This window comes from Dendrobates tinctorius, unplaced genomic scaffold (assembly GCF_039654945.1).
Source record: "Dendrobates tinctorius isolate UK_male_01 unplaced genomic scaffold, ASM3965494v1 ptg000140l, whole genome shotgun sequence".
Taxonomy (NCBI): Eukaryota; Metazoa; Chordata; class Amphibia; order Anura; family Dendrobatidae; genus Dendrobates; species Dendrobates tinctorius.
The window spans coordinates 2403671-2427721 of NW_027361808.1; the positions used below are offsets into that span (position 1 = coordinate 2403671).

Consider the following 24051-nt stretch of genomic DNA (forward strand, 5'->3'; position numbering starts at 1 on the left):
CATGTTGCCCCCTATGGATCGTGGGAGAACCATCACCGCTGCTGTGTGCTGGGAATGCCTCAAACAAACAGTTTACCAGAGTTGCTTGTTTGTTAGCCAATATTAGCTCTAGGTTCTCCTGTGGCATGATGTTTTGTAATTTGCCTTTATAGCATGGATCCAGGATGCTGGCCAACTAGTAGTCGTCATCGTTCATCATTTTGGGGGGGTCCCTTTTTAGGATCTCTGCAAGGCATAATCACACATGTGGGCCAATGTTCCAGGTGTCAATGATGCACTGCGAGTGCTGGGTGGAGGAGCACTTTCTGGCAAATCCACATCCCTCCAGTCACGCACAAACCCTGTACCTGACCTTGCCACGCCAACATATTGTCTTGCCCCTTGAGAAGCATCCTCCTCCCCTAAATAATCATCCCCATCATCCTCCTCCTCTTCATCTTCCACCTCGCCCAGGAGAGTTCCCTGAGCAGACAATGGCTGACTGTTATGAATGGGTCACCGAGGAGAAAAAAGCAAAACAAGCTAAGTCATAGAAAACGAGAGAGTTTGGTAACTATGCAGATTGCAGATCCCTGATCTTACCACACAACTAGCAGTAGCCATGGAGCGTGCCTACGATGTTTCTAGACACCTCGTCACGGCCGGAGGACTAAATAAGTCTAAAGCAAGAAAAGGGAAAACTACCTGCCCCAGAGCAGACCCCAAAGGAATAGATAGCCCCCACACATGTATTGACGGTGAAACAAGATGAAGGCACAAACACAGGCAGGAAAATAGGCTGAGCAAATGATGGGGCCCAAACTAACTAGACAGGAAAGGAGAGGAAAGACACTGTCTGCAACCTGCAAAAAACCCTACAAAAATCATGTCCAACACTTCTGATAGCAAAATTAACCCTGAAGTCACTAGACTTCTCCCACTATATCAGCACTCTGAAATATTCTGAGACAGAGCAAAAAGAGACTGAACTAGTAAGGGACAAAAAGCCAATTGGCAAAATACTGATAAATAAGAGTGGAAATTCAGCACAGCCCCCAGCCGGGGCTGGCTGACCACACAAAAAACTGAACAGACCAACAAAATCAAGTGTGAACATTAGCAGAAAAACTTAGCTCTTGGTTTTCAGCTCTGTTCCAGTCATCTAAAGCTGACAAGCCAGAAGGAACTGCCAACAACAGAATAGGGCGTCGGCTGTCTTAAATCCAATCTGAGAATCCTGAGGTCCAATCGTCATCCTCATTCTCAGGTGGCAGACCTCCACCGATCAAACCAGCCTCACCACATCCTGTCACCACCAGAGGGAGTCTGGAAGGGGAACTCACAACTGGTGAACCAGAGAATGAACTCACAACAGTACCCCCCCTTGAGGAGAGGTCACCGAACCCTCATCCACGCCACCTGGCCGATCAGGATGGGCCCGGTGAAAAGCACGAACCAATCTATTGGCATGAATATCGGAGGCAGAGACCCAAGAATTATCCTCCTGACCATAACCCTTCCATTTGACCAGATACTGGAGTCTCCGTCTAACCAAACGAGAATCCAATATTTTCTTTACCTCATATTCCACATTGCCTTCGACCAACACAGGGTCAGGAGGTGCTGCCATAGGAACCACTGGCTCAACAAACCTTTTCAACAGAGATTTGTGAAATACGTTATGGATCTTGAACGTAACTGGAAGAGCCAATCGAAACGAAACAGGATTAAGAATTCCCAAAATCTTATAAGGACCAATAAATCTTGGCTTAAATTTAGGAGATGCTACCTTCATAGGAATATTCTTAGACGACAACCAAACCATATCACCCACTTTAAACTGGGGACCAATGGTCCTATGCCAGTTGGAAAATCGCTGGACCTTTTCCTGAGAGAGTGACAACTTATCCACCACTTGGTCCCATATCTGCTGCATTCTCTTAACTACAGTGTCCACACCTGGGCAGGACGAAGATTCCACTTGCCCTGAAGAGAATCGAGGATGAAACCCAAAATTACAGAAAAAGGGTGACATCAAAGTGGCAGAACTAGCTCTATTGTTCACTGCGAATTTGGCCAAGGGCAAAAATGAGATCCAATCATCCTGAGCAGCAGATATAAAACATCTCAAATAAGACTCCAAGGTCTGGTCTGTTCTCTCAGTCTGTCCATTGGTCTGGGGATGAAACGCGGAGGAGAAGGATAACTTAATTCCCAGATTGGAACAAAAGGCTTTCCAGAATCTGGAAACAAACTGGACTCCTCTATCGGACACAATGTTCTCAGGAATCCCATGTAACCGAACCACCTGTTGTAAAAACACCAACTCAGCGGAAGAAGGCAACTTTGGGAGTGGTACAAGATGGACCATCTTCGAAAATCTATCACAAATCACCCAGATAACAGTCATTCTCTGAGAGACAGGAAGATCAGAAATAAAATCCATTGAGATATGGGTCCATGGCCTCTTGGGCACCGGCAAGGGCATCAGCAACCAACTAGAACGAGAACAGGGTTTAGACCGAGAACAAGTCCCACAGGACTGTAGAAAATTCCTGACGTCACGAGATAAGGCAGGCCACCAAAAAGACCGACTCACCAAATCTCTGGTACCAAAAATACCTGGATGACCAGCCAATGCGGAGCAATGAATTTCAGACATCACTCTCCTTCTCCACTGGTCAGGAACATACAATTTTCCCATAGGGCAACGCTCAGGTTTATCCTCCTGAAATTCCTCCAGGGCATCTCAAATCGGGCAAAATGGCAGAAAGAACTACCCCCTCACCTAGGATGGTAGTAGACTTGGTCACACTAAGAGAATCGGCAAAGAAACTCCTAGAAAGGGCATCTGAATTAACATTCTTAGTGCCCGGAAGAAAAGAGACCACAAAATTAAAACGCGTGAAAAACAAGGCCCATCTAGCCTGTCTAGGATTCAAGCATTTGGCCGACTCCAGATAAATCACATTCTTGTGATCGGTGAGGACCACAACTTGGTGTCTAGCTCCCTCCAACCAATGTCTCCACTCCTCAGATGACCACTCCATGGCCAACAATTCCCTGTTCCCCACGTCATAGTTGCGTTCAGATGGGGAGAACTTTCGAGAAAAGAAGGCACAGGGATTCATCTTAGAAGTCACAGGGTCTTTTTGGGACAAAACAGCTCCTGCACCAATCTCAGAAGCATCTACCTCCACCTGAAATGGAAGTGAGACATCAGGTTGCCATAAAACTGGAGCTGAAGTAAATCTCTGCTTAAGCTCCTGAAATGCTGAGATAGCCTCAGGAGACCAATTCAGCACATCAGCGCCCTTCTTGGTCAGATCAGTCAGTGGTTTGACAATACCAGAAAAATTACCTATAAATTTACAATAGAAATTAGCAAAACCCAAAAACTTCTGGAGGGCCTTCAAAGAGGTAGGCTGAACCCATTCATAAATGGCCTGTACCTTGGCTGGGTCCATTTCAATAGTCGATGGAGATAAGATAAATCCCAAAAATGAAATCCTCTGTAGAACAAAGAGGCATTTCGATCCCTTAACAAACAGGGAATTCTCCCTCAAAATCCGGAACACAGTCCGGACGTGTTCCACATGAGAATCCCAATCACTAGAAAAGATCAAAATATCATCCAGATAGATGATCAAAAACTTATCCACAAAGTCACAGAAAATATCGTTCCTAAATGACTGGAAGACAGAAGGGGCATTAGTGAGCCCAAAAGGCATCACCAGGTACTCAAAATGTCCCTCCGGAGTATTAAACGCCACCTGAGAATGAGGATGATGATTGGATCTCAGGATTCTCAGATTGGATTTAAGACAGCCGACGCCATATTCAGTTGCTGGTGATTACTTCTGGCTTGTCAGCTCTTGGTTTTCAGCTCTGTTCCAGTCATCTAAAGCTAAGTTTTTCTGCTAATGTTCACACTTGATTTTGTTGGTCTATTCAGTTTTTTGTGTGGTCTGCCAGCCCCAGCTGGGGGCTGAGCTGAATTTCCACTCATATTTATCAGTATTTTGCCAATTGGCTTTTTGTCCCTTACTAGTTCGGTCTCTTTTTACTCTGTCTCAGAATATTCCAGAGTGTTGATATAGTGGGAGAAGTCTAGTGACTTCAGGGTTAATTTTGCTATCAGAAGTGTTGGACATGATTTTTGTTGGGTTTTTTGCAGGTTGCAGACGGTGACTTGCCTTTCCTTTCCTGTCTAGTTAGTTTGGGCCCCATCGTTTGCTCAGCCTATTTTCCTGCCTGTGTTTGTGCCTTCATCTTTTTTCACCGTCAATACATGTGTGAGGGCTAACTATTCCTTTGGGGTCTGCTCTGGGGCAGTTAGTTTTCCATTTTCTTGCTTTACGCTTATTTAGTCCTCCGGCCGTGATGAGGCATCTAGGAACATCGTAGGCACGCTCCACGGCTACTGCTAGTTGTGTGGTAAGATCAGGGATCTGCAATCTGCATACTTACCAACCTCTCTGGTTTTCTGTGACTTAGCTTGTTTTCCTTTTTTCTCCTCGGTGACCCATTCATAACAGAATCACCAGCCATATCGCAGATTCTATGGTACTCAAAAGCAGGAGGGAGTTGTTAAAAAAAAGAAAGAAAGTGTCAGAATTTTTTTTTTTATATACCGTATATACTCGAGTATAAGCCGACCCGAGTATAAGCCGACCCCCCTAATTTTGCCACAATGGTTCCCATTGCACTTGGAGCCAGAGAAGCGATTAGGTTCCTCGAACACTGATATATATGTGGATTGTTTGGACATTGACTTATTCTGACTATAGTAGAGAAAATAACATTACCTTTTATGCCATGCCAGGTTGCTGGTGTGATGTCCATTCTTAACCTTTGATGTAGCACATATTTATTGAAGAGGAAGTACACCAGTACCGGTTTGCTTCAGAAACAGTGAGCTACTTTCTAGATACCGTAATTATCTACACAGGACCATCCTTCTGTGATTTTGAATTTTGATTTATGTGATCCATAACAAAGCCATATATATTTAAAATGGTTTCTACCTGCAGCTAGCAGTGGAAATAGCATCTCTTTTTATGACAGTTTCCCTCTAACATGTCCTTTATACTGCATGGTGAACGTCGTGAAAGCAAAACCCTAAATTGTTAACAGGTCCTACTAACAACATCTATATATATAATTGCCTTAAATTGTCTGTCATCCACTTCTGTCTGGATGCCCCCAAATCCCACAATCCACCGTGCCGCACTGAAAGTACGCCGACCGCCATTTTGGAACACCCAAGTGATGCCGCTTGGATCCAGGACGCAGCTGTGATACCGAACACCGCTGCAATCTCGACCGCCGCTCGGATCCAGGCCGCCGCTGCGATCCTGAACACCGCTGCGATCCCGACCACCGCTGGGATCCCTGCTGCCACTCGGATCCAGGCTGCCGCTGCGATCTCAAACGCTGCTGTGATCCCGACCGCCACTGGGATCCCAGCCGCTGCTAGGACCCCAGCCGCCGCTCAGATCCCAGTTGCCGCTCGGATCCAGGCCACTGCTGCGATCATGAGGCTGTGAAAGGGGTGTAACGAGGGGGTATAACGAGAGGGGTGTAATGAAGGGGGTTTAATGAGAGAGTGTAATGAGGGGGTGTAATGAGAGGGTATAATGAGGGGGAGTAATGAGAGGGATGCCGCCACCGGACCCCCGCCAGAACCCATCACCTGACTACACGCGCCGGATCCTGCCGCTGCCCGCCCACCCACCTCCGTGCAGTTACAGCAAGCAGGGAAGACTGCGGCTTGAGGCCTGTGCTGGAGATTGGGTGTGGCTACCCTCTGGTGGCGCCGCACGCCACCTCCAGCACAGGCCGCAAAACACCGTCTTTCCTGCCGACTGTGAGAGGGGTGTAATGAGAGGGTGTAATGAGGGGGGAGTAATGAGAGGGTTGCCGCCGCCGGACCCCCGCCAGGATCCACCATCTGACTACACGCACCGGATCCCGCCGCTGCCTGCCCACCCACCTCCGTGCAGTCACAGGTGGCAGGAAAGACCGCGGCTTGAGGCCTGTGCTGGAGATTGGGTGCGGCCACCCTCTGGTGGCGCCACACACCATCTCCAGCACAGGCCGCAAAACACCGTCTTTCCTGCCGGTTGTGACGGCACGGAAGTGGGTGGGCCGCCACCCCCAGGCGCCACAAAGCTGCCCCCATCGTGATGTTACTGCCCTCCCGATGCGATAGCATCGGGCACACATCTAGTTTAAAACATAATTGCTCTTGGATTGCAGCAGGTAGGATATGTGCACACGATGAGTATTTGTAACAAAACTTTGCTCACCAAGAACGTGTCGGCAGATAAAATGCTATGTAAAATAAGTGTGTTTTTACTTCATATTTTGCATGTATCTTTAATACTTTTTTTATGCCCACTCACTCGAGTGAAAAACGCTGCAAAAACACTGAAAAAATTGACATGCTGCAGATTAAAATTATTTCATATCTGCAATGAAAATGTGTTTGAGATTTCAGAAATCTCATTCATTTTGCTGGTATTGTAAACTGCAGTGTGTTTACCTTTGTAACATTTTCAGAAAAAAATACAGAAAAAGCATACCTTGTGAACAAGCCCCTAAAAAAATAGTGTGGGCAAAATAGCTGCAGATTCTTTAAACTTTTATATGTAGAGTACGCAGTATGCTTATTAAAGGGGTATTCACATCTTCAAGACACTATTACTTTCTTTCCTCATGTACAGGCATTAATAAATCAGAAGAAAACCAATTGTATATATAAAAAGAGTCTCGCACAAAGCCAATAATGAATCCTAAAAATCAGTGCAACAAAGACTAAAATAATATTAAACAAATTTTATTAGTTTGAACATTATTTCTATTAATAATAAATAAACAGCTAAAATATGGGCACATATAGTAGAAAACCCAATAAATAATAAATATATCAAAATACTCTGCTCATACGTAAAACCAGTCCGGTAAATACCACATATATAATAAATGTTTCAGATATATAATACCATTCATATGCACACAAAGGACAAATCTAAAAAGACAGCAGAATAAATATTAAGTGGAATAAATAAATACTCATATCAAATACCATCATCTATTTATTTATTGTTAATATAAATAATGTTCAAACTAATAAAATTTATTTAATATTATTTTGGTCCTTGGTGCACTGATTTTTAAGAGGCTTCATGTACAGGCATTGCAGGATCTTAAGTATCCATGATTACGACTTCTAGCAAACTAGCTAACTAAGTGTCACAATATCAGACGTCATAACCATGGATACTTAAAGTCCTGCAATGCCTACACATGAGGAAAGAGACATAGCGAATCAGAAAAACTATACTACATTTCTAATTGGAGGTATTTGCTAATATTATTATTATTATTACACATGCTACATACTGGGACAGGATCTTGGAGATCGGAATACACTTTTACATTAAATTATGCATTACATTAAAGGGGTTGTTTAGATAAATTTGGTTATGAAGAACCCCTTCTGCAGGTCTGGTTCTAGGACTAAATGTCTATGCCGTTAATTACATATTTCAGCATATCTAGGACCCAATTTAACAGAAAACTGGGGTAAAACACATTTAAAAGTTGTAAAATTTTTGTACAATGCAGAGTTGCTCAAAAATGTTGTGACGTTTGGCAAATTCACTGCTAGTTTCAGGTACTTGCACAAGAAATGGTGGAACTTGGAAGGAGCCGGGGCTGGATAGAATGTGGCCAAGCCAGTCCATTAAATTTATCAAAAGTGTTGGCATTCCTAACATCAGAAATATTACCCCATGTCACAGACAAATTCATTAAGTGGCTTGTGCCTTTTAATGAATTTGGCACATCTTTTTCCTGCATGCAATTCACTAAAGAAGCACTCCCATTCAATTTTGTATCCTCTTAGTATATTGAAATCATCATATTATATAGCACTGTGCACTTACAATTGCTCATTTTGCCTTTCTACCCAGATAATTTTTCTGTTTTCCAGGTCTGTGACATCAGGTGATTAAAATCTGACTAGGTAAATCAAGCTCTATGTAGAAGCAGGAGGTCAATTTTCTCTGTATGACTGTAAGTTACTGCAAAAGTCCCTGACAGGGGAAAGAGAGAACAGCTGGGTCAGGAGCTGAAGAGAATAATAAATGCAGGGACAAGAGACTTCCTGTTTCTACATAGATCAGGGAAAAGAGAAGAATTTACTCAGTAGGAAGACAAAATGAGCAATAGTAAGCACACGGTGCTATATAATATGTTTGAAGTGTATTAAGAGGATACATACTTTGATGGGAGTGCTTCTTTAACATTGGCTTGTCTTAATGAATTTGCGAACCTAATGTTTTTTTGTAGGTGCTTTAATTATGAAAAAATGTAGAACCTTAATCGTCAATTGTACATACCAAGACGTGGGTGTATTGTCTTGCCTGATCTGCTCCTCTGACCTTCAATGAAAAACTCAACTGGTGCATATCCAGTCTGTAAAAAACAGCATATATTCTACTACTTACATAGAATTTCACATTTTTATATATTTTCTGTCTGATACTTAACAGTCATTCTGATACTTAAATGGGTATTCCCATCTTAGACACTCAGGGCATGTCTCTATACTATGCCAACAATGTCTAGTGAGAGAACCAATCTCTAGGACTCACACCCATCTCAAAATAGGGTACTCCTTTGCCGCTTTTACCGGTGAGATGGCAGCAATTGCGTAGTTCTCTACATTCACTTTTACAGATGTTTGGAAAATAGCCAAAATAGCACTGTTATTGATGTAAATGCAGGTCCTCCTATCTATGGGAGCCACACATCTCAGACATTTATGGCATATTTGGAGGATTTGCCATAAATGTCTGAAATAAGAATACCTGTCTAATTGCTGATGCAGACGTCAGTGGATCTCGAACCTCAGTGCATGGACTGGCTGAGGGTCTCCAGACCCAAACATAACAGCCTCATAGAAATATCTGAAGCTGTCATGCTCCAGTTGAAGACCCATCGCCAGTCCATGTATTGTAGTCCATGATCAGACTGAGATCCACAGATGTCTGCATCACCACTAAACCTTAGTATCAAAATTAAATTAACACAATCTCTTACAATCTGTTATCTTTCAGACTGTAGAATGCAGATACATTCTATGGACCCGAAAAATGTTATTGCCCTTTTATCATTTTACTCATAAATTTTTAGGTTGAATAACAGATGAAAGTCTGAACTCAAAGTTTAGAAAATAAAGAAACTGCACCTGAATTATTATTTTATAGGAAAATATTTAAGTGCTGATGGATTTTAATTAACTATTTTCTTGACTGAGTTGTTTAAAATAGATTCATTACATAATACTTTGATTGCACATAGGATAGGTTGCCTAACTTTGAGGAGTTTGATCAGCATACAGCCATTACTGTGAAAACAAGATGGCAATCAATGTTTCTTGGTGATATTCAATATTCAAAGATTAGTGCTGCTGACTATATGCAGCAGGAAACACTGAGACTTCTTCTTCTACACAACTAATTATGATTTTTTTATAGAAAATATAGGGGGAAATTTAGCAAAGCCTTTATGTTCCCCCCACAAAAAAAAGCTTATATGGATTGATTAACGGTGCGTACAAATGAGAGTTGTCATTGCAACTGCAGATCTGCTGAAGGCCCCAATGGCTGCAATCTTGGTCCTCCCGAGAGGCCCAGCTCGTGGCTGGTGTTCATAAGGGTGCAGTCAGATGGCTGTATAAATTGAACTGAGATCAAACTATAGTGCTCAGATTGGCTGGCGGCTCTCTCAACCTGAGCATGACAGCTGCATAGAAATATATGAAGCGTTCATGCTTAGGTTGTGAGAGCCACCATCCAGTGAGTGCATTTGGGTCCCATCTCGGTCTGATTTATATGGCCATCTGACTGTGTCCTAAGAGAGTGTAATTTTCTCTATATCCTCCAATATTGTAGCATTGCGGTATTGATCCAAGGTTCAAGTTCCCTAAGGGAGCTAAAAAACATGAAAGATGAAAACGGTTTTAAAAAATATAAAAACATACAGAAATGTGAAACCCTCATTACAAATAGATGAAAAAAAATATGTGGTCTTACCGCGTCTGTGAAAGTCCAATCTATTAAAATATAAAGCTAATCTATACAGTAAACACCAAAAATTTAATGACTAGATTTTGCTGTTTTTCCGTCACTTGCTCTCTATAAAAAAATACAAGCTCACCATTCAAAACACGAGCCCTGATACAAGTCCATCAGTGGAAAAGTTTTGAGTCTTGAAAATGGCGACAGAAACTATTCTACTTTTTGCAAATTTCCCAAAAGTTATTCACCTCTAAAATAAGTATGAACGTTAAAGGGGCTGTCCAGTCTAAAGTGAAAAGTTTTTGGTCATCCAGTATGACTACAGACTTGTGAATCATACTATCACACTAGAATCATAGAATCACAGAATCAGAGAATGGTAGAGTTGGAAGGGACCTCCTGGGTCATCTGGTCCAACTTCCTGCTCAAAGCAGGATTCACTAAATCATCCCTGACAGATGTCTGTCCAGCCTCTGTGTGAAGACTTCCATTGAAGGAGAATGGCAGCCTGTTCCACTTCACTGTCAAAAAGTTTATTCTAATATCTAGTCTGTGTCTCCTCCCATTCAGTTTCATCCCATTGCTTCTAGTCTTTCCTTGTGCAAATGAGAATAAAGATGATCCTTCTACAATGTGACTGCTCTTGAAATATTTGTAGAAAGCTATTAAGTCTCCTCTCAGTCTTCTTTTTTGCAAGCTAAATATTCCCAAATCCTGTAACCGTTCCTCATAGGACATAATTTGCAGACTGGTCACCTTTCTGGTTGCACTTTCTGAATTTGCTCCAATTTCTTGATGTCTTTTTTAAAATGTGGTGCACAAAACTGGACACAGTATTCCAGATGAGGTCTGACCAAAGAGGAGTAGAGGGAAATAATGACTTCACGTGATCTAGACTGTATGCTTCTATTAATGCATGCTAGAATTGTATTTGCCTTTTTTGCTGCTGCATCACACTGTTGACTCATGTTTAGTTTATGATCTATTAGTATACCAAAGTCTTTTTTCATATGTGCTGTTGCTCAGCCCAATTCCTCTGCTGTGCTCTGCGAGTATTCTCCATTGTCTGCCCTGATACGGCGGTCAAGTATGAGATATGCGTACTCCTGGGCAGAACCCGTCTAGTCAGCGCAGCCTTGATTAAAACAAGTGCTGGGTTCTGCCTGGGAGTATGCATGCCATTCCCGGGGCAAACAACAGTGAATCCTTGCAGTTCACAGTGAGTGCACTGGGGAGTTTCATACTTTTCATTTCAGACCAGACAACTCCTTTAACCCCTTCACGACCTTTGACGCCACGTAGGCATCATGAAAAGTCGTGCAAGAATGACCCATGACGCCTATGTGGCATCATGACTTTAAAGCCCCCCTGCGGGTCGGGTGACCTAGGTCACTGAAAGGTCACCTGACCCGCAGATACAGGGGGCTTTGTTCTTCACCACAGGGGGTGCGGCTTCACCCCCACGTGGCTACGATCGCTCTGATTGGCTGTTAAAAGTGAAACAGCCAATCAGAGCGATAGTAATATTTCATCAATGAAAATTGATGAAATATTACAATCCAGCCATGGCCGATGCTCCTGCAGCATCGGACATGGCTGGAGACACCGATTCCACCCCCCCACCGGCGATCGCCCCCCCGCAACTGAATGACAGCGGCGATCTGCCGCTGCTGTCATCATCTGCCCCCCTCCCATTCCCTCTGCTCCCCGCCAGCTTCCGATAACCCCCTCACCCCCTCTCACCTCCCCCGGCACCTTCTAAGTCCCCCTGTCGCTCCCGGTGTCCGGCGGGTCCGGTTCATGGGCGCCGCCATCTTGGAAAATGGCGGGCGCATGCGCAGTGCGCCCGCCCGAATCTGCCGGCTGCAGATTCCATTCTTTCATTTTGATCACTCTCACAGTGATCAAAATGAAAGAAAAAGTAAATAAACCCCCCGATTATCACACCCATAGGTAGGCACAACTAATAAAGTAAAGAAAATATTTTTATTTTTATTTTTCCATTAGGGTTAGGGTTAGGGTTGAAAAGAGGGTTAGGGTTAGGGTTGAAAAGAGGGTTATGGTTAGGGTTGGAAAGAGGGTTAGGGTTGGAAAGAGGGTTAGGGTTAGGGTTGGAAAGAGGGTTAGGGTTGGAAAGAGGGTTAGGGTTAGGGTTGGAAAGAGGGTTATGGTTAGGATTGGAAAGAGGGTTAGGGTTATGATTGGAAAGAGAGTTAGGGTTGAATTACGGTTAGGGTTGGAATTAGGGTTAGGGTTGGAATTAGGGTTAGGGTTGGAATTAGGGTTAGAATTAGGGTTAGGGTTGGAATTAGGGTTAGCGTTGGAATTAGGGTTAGGCTTGTGGTTAGGGATGTGTTAGGGTTAGGGCTGTGGTTAGGGGTGTGTTGGGGTTAGGGTTGGAGTTAGAATTGAGGGGTTTCCACTGTTTAGGCACATCAGGGGGTCTCCAAACGCGACATGGTGCAACCATTGATTCCAGCCAATTTTGCGTTTAAAAAGTCAAACGGTGCACCCTCCCTTCCAAGCCCTGACATGTGCCCAAACAGTGGTTTACCCCAACATATGGGGTATCAGCGTACTCAGGAAAAATTGCACAACAACTTTTGGGGACTAATTTCTCGTGTTACCCTTGGGAAAATAAAAAATTGGGGCTAAAAAATTATTTTTGTGGAAAAAAATGATTTTTTCATTTTCACGTCTCTGCATTATAAACTTCTGTGAAGCACTTGGGGGTTCAAAGTGCTCACAACACATCTTACATACGTTCCTTGGAAGGTCTAGTTTCCAAAATGGGGTCACTTGTGGGGGTTTCCACTGTTTAGGCACATCAGGGGCTCTGCAAACGTAATGACGACCGCAGACTATTCCATCAAAGTCTGCATTTCAAAACGTCACTACTTCCATTCCGAGCCCTGACGTGTGCCCAAACAATGGTTCCCCCCCACATATGGGGTACCAGCGTACTCAGGACAAACTGGACAACAATTTTTTGGGGTCCCATTTCTCCTGTTACCCTTGTGAAAATAAAAAATTGCGAGCTAAAAAATCATTTTTTGAGGAAAAAAAAAATATTTTTTATTTTCATGGCTCTGCGTTATAATCTTCTGTGAAGCACTTGGGGGTTCAGTGTGCTCACTACACATCTAGGCAACTTCCTTATGGGGTCTAGTTTCCAAAATGGGGTCACTTGTGGGGGGTTTCCACAGTTTAGGTACATCAAGGGCTCTGCAAATGTAACATGATGCCCGCAGACCATGCCATCAAAGTCAGCATTTCAAAATGTCACTACTTCCCTTCCGAGCCCTGACGTGTGCCCAAACAGTGGTTCCCCCCACATATGGGGTACCAGCGTACTCAGGACAAACTGTACAAAAACTTTTGGGGTCCAATTCATCCTGTTACTCTTGTGAAAAAAAATTGCGGGCTAAAAATCTTTTTTTTTTTGAGGAAAAAAAATGATTTTTTATTTTCACGGCTCTGCGTTATAAACTTCTGTGAAGCACTTGGGGGTTCAAGGTGCTCACCAGACATCTAGGTAAGCTCCCTGGGGGGTCTAGTTTCCAAAATGAGGTCACATGCGGGGGGTTTCTACTGTTTAGGCACACAGGGGCTCTGCAAATGTAACATGACACCCTCAGACCATGCCATCAAAGTCAGCATTTCCAAATTGTCACTACGTCCCTGCTGAGCCCCGACGTGTGCCCAAACAGTGGTCCCCCCTGGGGTATCAGTGTACTCAGGACTAACTGTACAACAACTTTTGAGGTCCAATTTATCCTGGTACCCCTGTGAAAATAAAAAATTGCGGACTAAAAATATTTTTTTTAAGAAAAAAAAATATTTTTTATTTTCACGGCTCTACGTTATAAACTTCTGTGAAGCACCTGGGGGTTCAAAGTGCTCACTATGCATCTAGATAAGTTCCTTAGGGGGTCTAGTTTCCATAATGGGGTCATTTGTGGGGGAGCTCCAAAGTTTAGGCACACAGGGGCTCTCCAAACACGACATGGTGTCCGCTAATGATTGGAGATAATTTTCATTTCAAAAAGTCAAATGGCACTCCTTCCCTTCTGAGCCCTGCCGTGCGCCCAAACAGTGGTTCCCCCCCACATATGAGGTACCAGCATACTCAGGACAAACTGGACAACAACTTTTGTGGTCCAATTTCTCCTGTTACCCTTGTGAAAATAAAAAATAGCGTGCCAAAAAATCATTTTTGAGGAAAAAAATGATTTTTTATTTTCACTGCTCTACGTTATAAACTTTTGTGAAGCACTTGGGGGTTCAAAGTGCTCCCTACACATCTAGATAAGTTACTTAAGGGGTCTAGTTTCCATAATGGGGTCATTTGTGGGGGAGCTCCAAAGTTTAGGCACACAGGGGCTCTCCAAACACGACATGGTGTCCGCTAATGATTGGAGATAATTTTCATTTCAAAAAGTCAAATGGTGCTCCTTCCCTTCCGGGCCCTGCCGTGCGCCCAAACAGTGGTTTATGACCACATATGAGGTATTGGAGTATGTCCAACAAATTTTAGGATCCATTTTATCCTGTTGCCCACGTGAAAATGAAAAAACTGAGGCTAAAAGAAAATTTTTTTGAAAAAAAAGTACTTTTTTTTTACGGATCAATTTGTGAAGCACCTGGGGGTTCAAAGTGATCACTATGCATCTAGATAAGTTTCTTGGGGGGTTTAGTTTCCAAAATGGGGTCACTTGTGGGGAAGCTCCAGTGCTTAGGCGCACAGCGACTCTCCAAACGCGACATGGCAAGCGCTAAATATTCCAGCATATTTTCCATTCAAAAAGTCAAATGTGCTCCTTCCCTTCCGAGCCCTGCCGTGCGCCCAAACAGTGGTTTATGACCACATATGAGGTATCGGTGTACTACAAATTTTACGATCCACTTTATCCTGTAGCCCATGTGAAAATGAAAAAAATTAATGATAAAAGAAAATTTGTGATGCAAAAAATAAAATGTCCATTTTTTCCTTCCACGTTGCTTTAGTTCCTGTGAAGCACCTGAAGGGTTAATAATCTCCTAGAATGTAGTTTTGAGTAGCTTGAGGGGTGCAGTTTTTAGAATGGTGTCATTTTTGGGTATTTTCTGCCATATAGACCCCTCAAAGTGACTTCAAATGTGAGGTGGTCCCTAAAAAAAATGGTTTTGTAAATATTGTTGTAAAAATGAGAAATCGCTGGTCAATTTTTAACCCTTATAACTTCCTAACAAAAAAAAAATTGTTTCCAAAATTGTGCTGATGTAAAGTAGACATGTGGGAAATGTTATTTAGTAACTATTTTGTGTCACATCACTCTCTGGTTTAACAGAATAAAAATTCAAAATTTGAAAATTGCGAAATTTTCAAAATTTTCGCCAAATTTCTGTTTTTTTCACAAATAAACACAAAAATTATCGACCTAAGTTTACCACTAACATGAAGCCCAATATGTCACGAAAAAACAATCTCAGAATCGCTAAGATGCGTTGAAGCGTTCCAGAGTTATTACCTCATAAAGAGACACTGGTCAGAATTGCAAAAAATGGCCAGGTCATTAAGGTCAAAATAGGCTGGGTCATGAAGGGGTTAAGCATCACCAGAATTATACTTACCTGGAAATGCATGCTGCTAAGTCAGGTTATCATACAATGAATGCCGTAAAAGCAAAATGGAAAACAACAAAGGCGGAATTGATGTTTTTCTTTCACCATTTCAACCAACGCACTTGAGATGTTTTTTCTAAGTTTCAGTACATTTTAAGTAAAAATGAATGGTGTCATTCAAGCCCTCACATGGCTATTTTGAAACAAAATTTAAAATGTTAAGACCCTTGGTGGAAACAAAAATGCAAAAATTAAAATTATCCGTGAGAGGAAAGGGTTAAAAAAATTATTTTCTAGACAGAAGTGTTATATCTAAGGAAGCGTAAAATGCATTATTTCAAAGATTGCATAACTGGATTAATTTGGCACAACTAATGGAAAAGTATCCAATGAAAAAAAAAGAAAAGCCTGACCGTGCAAAAATATGTGCTGCCATTCCCATTGTGAATGTGCATATCCATCACTGATGACAAACAGTAAACATAAAGTAAAATAGCAAAAATGGACTGTCGCATTACTGAGTAAACTCTCCAAGCTTTATTAGATCACATTAAAAAAAGACACCACCATGGTGGTGGTGGATAAAACCACGCTGCCACTCTGACGTCTTTCTGGCATTGCCGCCTTTAGTCATAGAGTATGGGCTAGGTACTGTGGAATAAGGTAGGAAATCATTACTGATATAAATAAAACATATAACGTATACGGCAATATCATGATAGATAAAGATCAAATAAGGAAATAATTAATAAAATAACATTGTATAGTTTCTATAATTCATGCCCTTTGGCATTTTAGTGTCTAATCTAATAATCCAAAAGGCTTCTCTTAGAAGGAGCTTTTTATACCAGTACCTTCCTCAATGCCAAGAAACCCATCCATTTCTGAATTATGCACATCCAAAAAGTGTTTAACCGCAGCAGAATATGCTTTGCTTTTATAATTTTTTTTGTATATTTTCTAAAATCCTCTTTTTTCATTTGTGGCTGGTACACCGTATGTATTTCATGTTGCAGATGCCATACGAAATACAATAGATGACATATTGTGTTTTACAATTCATAAATGAATTAATAGTCCATTGATTTTTTTCATACTTTTTTGGTATATTTATACTAATTGCACTTAATACCAGCACACTTGAAAAAAAGTTTAACTGATAGTCAAGTATGGTTGTTACTTTATATTTGATACATGGTTGGTGAGAGTATGTTATCAAGAGAAAGTTTTCTGACCACACATCTGTGGCCATTGGCCAAAATAGCATTGAATGTGTCATCTTGATATAAAATGGTGATATATTTAGAAACAATATTTTTGATGTTGTTATACTGCAATCTGTATGGAGTACTAAAGGTGACCAAAATTGTTTCTATTAAAATTGCCAACCTATTGGGCAGGGTGACAACTTTAGCCATATAATGTAGTGTTACCACTGACAGGTTTGTGGTAGAAAACATTCGATTTTTCTCATTTTGGAATAGCCTGCAAGTGTTACATCTAAAAAGTTAGTTTTAGTATCCAAACCTGAAAAAGTAAACTTTAGTTTAATTTTGTTGTTGCTCAATTAGTTAAAGAAATGGGGCACTACTATGAAGACACTAGACCAAATGAGAAAAATGTTGTTAACATAATGACCATACCACATCACATATTTGTGCAAAGGATTGGAGCCAGAAAAAAATAAAACCCGCCCACCAAGAAACATAAAAGGATAGACAATGAAGGGGAGAATGTGAGCCCATCAGTGCTCCCTTAATCTCCATAAAAACTCAGAATTAAATGTAAAGAAATTATGCTTGAGAAGATAGTTAATGGCCTTGAGGATCTATTCTTTTAGTTCTAGATCAAAGGAACTATATTTATTGAGATGGTAATAGCTTCCAAAGTCATGGAGTGAGGGATGCAGAAATAAGGAATGACAATATTGCACGTTACGAAAGAATATTGCTCAGACCATGCGATACTGTCAAAAATTCTAAGCACTGAGGAGATGTATTTTACGAAACCTGGTGTTCTCGTCACCGGAGGCTGTATTTGATGGTCAACTCAGGTACTCAAATTCGTCAAGAGAACCCATTCCTGTTATGATGGGATGAAGGGGCAGAGGAAAGATAACTTTTTGGGTTTTGGGAAGGCCATGAAATATAGGGTAATTTAGTTTCTAATCTGATAATCCAAAAGGCTTCTCTCCTTCTAAGAGAAGCCTTTTGGATCATTAAATTAGACACTAAAATGCTAATTAATTATACAAACGTTATATCGGTTGTATATTATTTCTTTCCTTATTTGATCTATACCTATTATGCTATTGCAATATAAGTTATATGTTTTATTTCTATCTGTAATGATTAACTACCTTGCTGTTCTGCATGATTGGTGGTGCAACATTTAAATAAGATATCTCACAGTACTTGGCCATACTCTATGACTAAGGGTGACAATGCTAGAAACGTGTCAGAGTGGCAGCGTGGTTTTATCTACCACCACCATGGTGGTGTCTGTTTTTATTGTGTTCTTATAAAGTGTGAAAATTTTACTTATGGATGCGACTGTCCATTTTTGCAATTTTAATGGAAACGTAGTGTCAAGCAAAACTGACACTGAAAATTCTTCTCGTGATAAATTCCCCTTATGGAGGAGATGTGTTGAGAATTGACCACTGAGCGGCACCCCTTTGGCTTCTCACATCTGGATATTGATTATGGCCTCTGCCTATTTGAACATAGGCTGCACTTAGACCAGATAGGCGCACTTAGTCATGTATAGAAAATTGTATAATCTACAGTAAGAAAATAAAAACAGAATAGGGGTCAATTCATCAAAAGGTTACACCTGAAAACTGACACAATAGGGTCATAAAAGGGGAGTGGCGCAAAAATGTTTCAACCTTTGTCAGTTTGACTCAGCTCTGCAGAAATGGGATAGGGTAGAACTGGGGGGTATCCACGTCCGTCGGTTAAATTCATGAAATTTATCAGAAATGCTACTCCGGTCTCAGACTTTAGCATTTCTGGCACAGGGCACACGTCACATAGAAGAGGCACCGAATTCATTAAGTGGTATATGCCTCTTAATGGATTTTGCCCTTTCTATTTCAACAAGACTGCCATAGCCCAATTGTGCACTGCTCCAGTCTTGATAAATCAACCTCAATAACCTCATGCATTACAAAGGGTGCATTACAGGTTTATATAAAATGTTGTATGGCTGTATGCCTGAAATCATAGTTTTCCGCTACTGTGGATCTGTTTTAGCTACTATTATTTGATATAGCACAATTTAAAATTGGGAATGCATAACTTTATAACATACTCAATTTCATAGTATAACTGGCATAAGGCCTCATAAGTGAAATTAGAAAAAAACTAACCCGAATCATTGTCTTCACATACTCAGAAAAGACGGCCCAGTAAAGTTTCTCCCCATGGAATGTGCGTCTTATGAAGAAGGCTCCAGACAAGCGGAGAAATGGTCCAACAAATTTCATACGACTGAGGTCTACAACATGACACAACAAAAAGCAAATAAAATATCTGATGAAACATAAACTTTAGGCAGAGAAACATTCATATATGTGCTATTCATTCAGGCCCATTGTTATAGATGTACAAAAGTCCAGCACTTAGCCATGCAGTCTGCATTTCTATTCATTTATGAAAGAATGGCTCATTCTAAAGAGCTCCCTGATACGAGTGGTGGTATTGTAACTGGATGGCACCAATTTAACCAATGATTTTGTTACACTTCTTCCCTCCAAAATATTCTTTGATCAATTGATTATTGAAAAGTGGAAGCATTTGGGAACTACTGCAACTTAGCTTTGAAGTGGCAAAGTACATAAAGTTCCAGAGCGCGGTCACCAAGTGCTGAGGAACAGAGGTCATAAAAGTTCTGGCATTAACATCAGTACAAGAACTGTAAGCAAGGACATTCATGGCATGAGATTCTATGGCAAGTTTGACATCCGCAAGCACAATGCCAAGCATTGCATGGAGTGGTATAAAGCCTGCCACTATTGACTCCGGAGCAATGAAAATGTGTTCTGTGCAGTGAAAAATCACACTTTCTGTCTAGCACTCTGATTGATGATTCTGGATTAGGTATAAGCCAGGAGAACATTATTTTCCTGACTCTATTGTGCCAACTGTAGATTTGGTAGAGGAGGAGTACTGATATTGGGTTGTTATACAGGGGTTGGTCTAAGACTGTTCTGCCCTCTGAATATAGGGCAAATATGTTTGTATTATGTGCTGGTTTAGTTATAGCACCATCTAGTGGTGGCTGAATTTATAGCCGTATCTTTAAAAGCATTTACAGCCTGTGTCTTTAACAGAGTGTTGCATTGTGGGATTGAAGCAATGAATTCTGGGATGAGGAAGATGCCATTTTCTTCTGTGTATTTCTTGGGACACACGTGTTTATTTGTCCTCCTGTAACTCCCCTACTTGAGTTTGTTATCCTGATAAAGCATATCTGGTAAGATTAATATCTTTTCTTGCAATCATTGTTGTACAGAGATGTTATTAGCTGTATAGCAGTCAGTGCACAGTAGATGTAATTCAACACCTGAGTATTCCATGTAAAGTTAGCATTACACTGTATACTACCTGTAATTGTGTTAGCTGTGTGATCACCTGCCCAATACTTACCCATGTCGTTTGTATTCTTTATAGTTTTACCGCATGTTCTATACTCTTCACCAATAAACAAGTTAGACTACAGAGAACAGTCTGCTTATTTTGGAAGATAGAAGGTGGTTTATGCTGTATGCTAGATTGCACACCGTGGCAGAACAAAGACCCTTAAGTCGATTGAATTTACAATACAATACAATAAAATTTATGTGTCTATACACTGTATGGTCCTATTCATTAGTCTGTCAGAGCAATCACAGACTAGTAACCATGATCAAACAATATATAGAAGCTTGGAGTTTTTCCAAACAATAAATACTATCCATTAAAGAGGTGGGTACACAGGAGAGCTACGCTGGCAGAAAACCAGTTGGTAGTGATGGTACTCACTGTGTAGCTTGTCCAGGAGAAGAACTACAGAAGGATAGATCCAATGTCAACTGGAGGGTAAATACAGCCTTTAGAGGCATCCTTGGTGGAATGTTATGTGCACAGGGCAGATTTAAGAATTAATTGTTTTAGCATAAATGTATAAATCTACATGTACATCATACTGTAATATGATTACATTGGGTGATTTTGGAAAAAACCCTTCAAAGCTTCAGGATACCAAGACATTTTGGACAATTGAATGCTGGCAACTTTGTGGGAACATTTTTTATAAGACCCTGCTCTGTTCCATTATGACAGTTCTCCAGGACACAAACTAAGATTCATACGGGCATTGTTGGGTGAGTCTAGTGTTTAAGAACTTGACTAATAGGCACAAAACCCTGATCTCAACACCATCAAACATGGTAACACGTCCCAGATCAAAGATTGAGAGCCAGGCTCGTTTGTCCAGCATTAGTATCTGACCTCTCAAATGCTTTTTTGGGTGAATGGGAAAAACACTCCCACAGAAACAATCCAAAATGTTATATAGAACGCCTTCCCAGAAGAGTGGAATCTGGTTTTGCAGCATCACATCCTTAATCTATGGATTCAGTATCTATCATAAATGCTCTTACAGGTTTATTATGTAGGTGTCCCAATAATTTTGTCTAAATAGTGTTGTTAACATAAATCAAGAATCTGTACAGAGTTTACTGCAATAGGTATCACATTTGTAACGTGCATCTTTGTGTTTTGTAAAGTTCAAAAGGTCTTTTGCCAATTATCTGCTTGCTTATAATACAACAGTTCCTATCACGTTATTTTATTTATTATGCATTGCTTATATAGCACGGTCATACTCTGCAGTACTTTACACACATTATCACTGATGTGCTTTAATGTGATTGATGTCCCCAAATGAGCTCACAATCTAAGTTCCCTATTGGCATGTTTTTGGAGAGGGGGAGGAAACCGGAGTACCCAGAGGAAACCCACGTAAACTTGTTGAGAACATACAAACTCCTTGCAGATGTTTTTGGTGTTAACCATGGAGCCACCCTACTGCCCATGTTAAATGATGGTGTTTGCATAAAGAACAATAAGTTAAAGGGATTGTCTCATATTCAAATATTTCTTACCTATCTATTGGATAGGTGATAAGTATGATTCCTAGAGGTCAGACAACTGTGACTCCCAATAACTCTAAGAACATTGGTCTCCAGCATGATTGAAGCATTAGTATGCATGATCTTTACTTTCCATGAAAGTGGTGAACATAGATCCATACTACCGTTCCCATAGAAGTGAATACAGCTATTTATCAATCAACTACCTTAATGGGAAAGGTAAATGAGTTGTCTGGGACATACACATTGATGACCAATTTTTTTTGTCAGTCTGCTAATATTGGAGTTATAAATACATAAGTGTCCAAAAGTTCTAATGACTGGCACTTCAAATCAAATAATCACAATTTTTCGGACTTACATCACGAATTACCAAATGAAGAGATCCAGAGGAGTTTTTTTAAAAAAAACTTGATTAAATAAAGCACTGGAATTTGACTCTCCAATGGCGCCAGAAAGGACAAGCGCAGATAAAGGTCGACCAGGTCATAGACATTTCAGATCCAGCCTCGACCCTTCATCTGTGGTGCTGGTCAGGCAGTGTGGAGGTTAAACCTGAAATGTCTATGTCCGAATCTGGTCAACCTTTATCTGTGCTCGCCTTTTCTGGCTCCGTGGGAGTGATTCAGAAGTGCTTCAGGTACAGTTTGCATTTAATGTGGTCATGCTTTTAATACATTTAGGAGGCTGTAATGGCATAGCGAATATAAAAAATGTAGAGTAGGACTGTCGCATATGAGAATGCCTTGGCATGGCGGGGTGGCTCAAATAATTGATCAATTTTTTGCTAAATGTCTCATTTTGAAATACAGTTGGAAATCAATATGTGCATATGCACTTTATGTATTGTTTTCTGACCACAAGCAGCGCTGGCTTCTCCCCTTTTTTTATTTGATATTGGTTTGTGGCTGACCACCACTGTTGCCGTGCGCGCTGGGATATGTTCGCCGTTCTTTCTGTGTTCATTGTGATTGATCTAGGCTGCTGTGCACACACAGCAGCCCTGCCCCAGGCTCTGTTTGATTGTGCACCTGTGTCTGGGTCTGTAACACCCTTCATCTGTGGTGCTGGTCAGGCAGTGTGGAGGTTAAACCTGAAATGTCTATGTCCGGACCTGGTCAACCTTTATCTGCACTCGCCTTTTCTAGCTCCATGGGAGTGATTCATAAACGCTTCAGGTACAGTTTGCATATAATGTGGTCTTGCTTTTAATACATTTAGGATTCTGTAATGGCACAGCGAATATAAAAAACGCAGAGTAGGACTGCCCCATATGAGATTGCCTTGGCGTGGCGGGGTGGCTCAAATAACTGATCAATTTTTTGCTAAATGTCTCATTTTGAAATACAGTTAGAAATCAATATGTGCATATGCACTTTATGTTTTGCGTTCTGACCACAAGCAGCGCTGGCTTCTCCCCTTTTTTTATTAAATTTTTGTACCAGGAGTGGAATAAGGTCACTCAAAAGCAGTGTGAAAGACTGGTGGAAAGCATGCCAAGACACATGAAACCTGCAATTAAAAATCATGGTTAGTCTACAAAATATTGATTTCTGAACTCTTCCTGAGTTAAAACATTAGTATTGTTGTTTCTAAATGATTATGAACTTGCTTTCTTAGCATTATATGAGGTCTGCAAGCACTGCATATTTTTGTTATTTTGACCATTTCTCATTTTCTCTAATAGTAATAAGTACTATTTACTGTTACATGATTTTGGGCTTAATTAGCCTGTATCTAGCCGGATAATGGGTATATGATACTTACTCACTAAAATTCTTTGATCTAAATACTGGCAGCCATCCTCTGTGCCATATTGTTTCTGGTTATATGTACATACTTTTATGCTTAGTTATTTTTTTTAACCAGATAACAAGATAACATGGACATGAGGTTTACCTACTAAAAATTTTTTTTTTATCAAAACACTGGATTTGATATGTCTGCCTTTGATATGGGCCTTTAATTGTGAATATTATAGATTATTACCCAGTGTCCCTCCTGGTTAGGGGGGCGCTCTGGTTATTCACCTTGTAATTCATTTTAGTATATTGTTTTAGACCTGTATTCCCTTTTTTTGAAAAACTTGATAAAATAAAGTATCTCGTTGTTCAGCAGTTTGTGATGTCCGAAAAATTGTGATTAATATTGGACTTAGAATTGGTTCACATGTGTCTGTGCCCACTGTCAGGTACATACAGTCATGAGGTATGTGCCACAGATTGCACAGTCATGTTG

General features: G+C 40.9%; 1 protein-coding gene across 4 annotated transcripts in view; it reads right to left on the minus strand.

Annotated features, from left to right (window-relative positions):
- LOC141049008 (dihydroxyacetone phosphate acyltransferase-like) overlaps nucleotides 1-24051 on the minus strand; it is a 414268-nt gene that overhangs the window by 180953 nt on the left and 209264 nt on the right. For all 4 annotated transcript variants that reach the window (XM_073545096.1, XM_073545099.1, XM_073545098.1 and 1 more), the window contains exons 5-6: nucleotides 19048-19175; nucleotides 8388-8463 (exon numbers count right to left, since the gene is read on the minus strand). In XM_073545096.1, the coding sequence (XP_073401197.1) occupies nucleotides 8388-8463; nucleotides 19048-19175 (204 nt within the window). The remainder of the gene's footprint in view (nucleotides 1-8387; nucleotides 8464-19047; nucleotides 19176-24051) is intronic.